Source organism: Geospiza fortis, unplaced genomic scaffold, assembly GCF_000277835.1.
Source record: "Geospiza fortis unplaced genomic scaffold, GeoFor_1.0 scaffold112, whole genome shotgun sequence".
NCBI classification, from domain to species: domain Eukaryota; kingdom Metazoa; phylum Chordata; class Aves; order Passeriformes; family Thraupidae; genus Geospiza; species Geospiza fortis.
Window position 1 is genome coordinate 25,231,888 of NW_005054298.1, and position 2,710 is coordinate 25,234,597.

The 2,710-nt window shown below is 43.5% G+C and overlaps 1 protein-coding gene across 2 annotated transcripts in view; it reads right to left on the reverse strand.

Annotated features, from left to right (window-relative positions):
- Positions 1–1,178: 1,178 nt before the first annotated feature.
- Positions 1,179–2,710, reverse strand: part of BZW1 (basic leucine zipper and W2 domains 1) — an 8,739-nt gene continuing 7,207 nt past the window's right edge. For both annotated transcript variants that reach the window (XM_014306862.2, XM_031056553.1), the window contains 2 exons: positions 2,662–2,710; positions 1,179–2,417 (listed from right to left, as the gene is read on the reverse strand). The exon at positions 2,662–2,710 is cut by the window's right edge and continues 50 nt beyond it. In XM_014306862.2, coding sequence (XP_014162337.1) covers positions 2,386–2,417; positions 2,662–2,710 — 81 coding nt within the window. In that variant the 3' untranslated portion in view covers positions 1,179–2,385. The remainder of the gene's footprint in view (positions 2,418–2,661) is intronic.

Consider the following 2,710-nt stretch of genomic DNA (forward strand, 5'->3'; position numbering starts at 1 on the left):
GAACATTTCTACACATTGCTTTCAGTCAACATTTTGGCAGCAGCTTGGTGTGAAGGATCACCTTCTTAACATTTGTCATTTACAAGCCATGCTAGTATCAGATGTAGCTTCATCTGTCACCATCAACAAATTCAAATACCTCACTTTAGGAAACAGATCAGTACTGCCTCTTTTTTCCTTAATCTGAAACTGACTATTGATTGCAGGGTACAGTGAAAAAATAGTTATTGGTAACTTCCTCTAGCAATGAACAGAAATCTCTCTCTGGATTTCCCTTCAGAGCCACGGCAAGGAACTGGGGTCTTTGCCATACCGCATGGTAAGAAAAGCAGGTAATTATATTTTTATGTACTGGACTGCTGTAGTCTTATTTTAAATATTTTCAGATTAGATTTAAGCCCCAGTCATCTCTTTAACAAGCTGGCTGCTCTGGTGGATTATTCCCAGATCAGTTCCCAAGCTGCAAACACCAGTGTTGGTAAACTTCTACTGAAGGGCCAAAATAGAATATCTGAGTAACAAATACAGTCTGTTTGTCTAAGGAAATGAAAATTTTCCTGTCAAGGACAGCTGGATTGGGATGAACAAAATCCTGTGGCAGATACTTATCAACACTGAAGGTAAGACGGGACAGGGAAAATGCTCTTGAGGACAGGAGCTTTAAGCATAACTGTAAGATGAACAACGAAACATTATTTTATTTCCATGAAGGCATTCATGACATGGCAGGATTCTGACCACAAGAACCTCTTTGATGTGGTTCAGAAGAGGCTGGATTTTGTTGCAAACAAGCACTGCTCTTATTGTGCAGCACTTCTTTCTTCTCTCCATTGACAGGCAGAAAGAGGGCACAGGCTCCTGCAGCTGAGCAGGCTGAGTCAACAGGGACCGAAGAAACTGAAACATTTGTTTATATTGTGACTGCCTTACTTTTTAGTATGACTTCTTGGAAACTTACCAAATACTGACATAAAACTTAATATACAGATGAACCTGGTTTTCAAACTCAGGGGATGTTAGCACTTTCAACATGGAAAAGAGCACCCTAATAGCAACAAAGTAGTATTTTAATTTAATTTTATTCAACAGTCCTTGAATTTAGGCAAAAGACCTAGCACTGCTTTGTACCCTATAGTATCAGTGGTGCTTTCTTTTCAAATAAGGAGCAGAGACAGCTCTTTGCATTAAGTGTAAGGATGGCCTTTATTTGCTTAAAAAAAAAGTTACAAAGTAAGGAAGATCACTGTAGTATTGAACAGATTGCATTGTGATGACCAATTTTTTCATTTATTTTAGTAGGTGTACTCTGGTTACCAGTACTTCAGTTAATGCTCACTGTTAGCTTACAACAGTATAGACTTCACCTTTTTTTCCCCTATCTTTCTGAATTGAACTGTCCTGAGAATTTCCATTAGGAATTAAAGTTTCAGGGAGCAGATAAGTTGTTTGGTTTAGCATGTGAGCTGCCAGCATAAAAGAATCTCTAAACCTCAAAGGGGGAGGGGTGGTGTTTAGGCTGCCTGAGGTTGCAGCAGCTGTACATTTACAGAGCAGCACAAGGCAGCTGCTCCCCTGCCCCAGGCCTGCCAGCAGCAGTGCCTGGCTCGAGAAAGCTGCTGGGCAGCGCTGTGCAGAACAGCACTGCTTGTGCTTCCATGAGGGAAAGGGAAAAGGAAAGCATCCCCAGAGCTGCAAGGGCACCTGACAGTCCCTCAGGAACATGGGCCACCAGCCATAACAGCCAGCAGGCTCAGCGATGCCACTCTTCATGCCCCACCATGGTAACCAATTCCTGCCACAACAGCTTCTCTCCAGCAGAGGGGCTCCCACCTTCCCCACAGCTGGAATAGAGGATTGCTTTATGCTGGAAGTCTGGTAAAGGGATGACAAAGTATTTGGGGACATGGACAACCACCTATGACACGGGCTGTTTGGTGGTACAGACTGCAGTGCCACACAAGCCATGGCCTCTTCCCTTGGGAGGCTTTTTTATAGTTTAATTTGCAAGCAGACTGCCCTAAGTCTCATTCACCATATCACATCTACTCCAATACAGACAGAAATCCCAACAGATGAAATGGATTTCACCGTGGAAGGCCTTATATTACATTATTACAGTAGAAAATACAGGAGGTAGAAGGTAACTGAAAGGACAAATGCAGGTTAAGAGTCAAATCTAACAGCTCCTGTAAGCTACTTGAACATGGTTTTAAAAACTAAATCCAGTATTCCATTAACTATAGAAAACAGTTAAAATAAATTGCCATGAGAGCCCTTATATCATGCTTGATACAGGGAGGTAGGATGTAAGAATCAGAAGGACACATGAGACATGACACTTATCTACAGCTCCTGTTTGCTTTACTGAGGCCAGAGTTTCACAGGTCAGTCACCCTCTTCAGCTTCAGACTCCGACTCTGCAACAGAGAGACCTCATCAGCAGCCTGGCCACGGCTCAGCCCCCGGCCCTGAGCTCAGCTGCTGCCCTGCACAACAGCTGCTGCTGGGATTGTCCTGGCAAGCTTTTCTAGCCAGGACCAGGGGAGGGGGCACACTAGTCTCAGAGGGGCAATTAACATCCCCCACTCAAAAACACAGCATTATTTGCATTAAGGTTCCCAAAATGAACAAGCTCCACATAGGAGCTAAGCTGCTGGTTACCTTCTTCAGCATTCTTGAGCCATTCAACAAACTTCTTCATCTGCTCCAG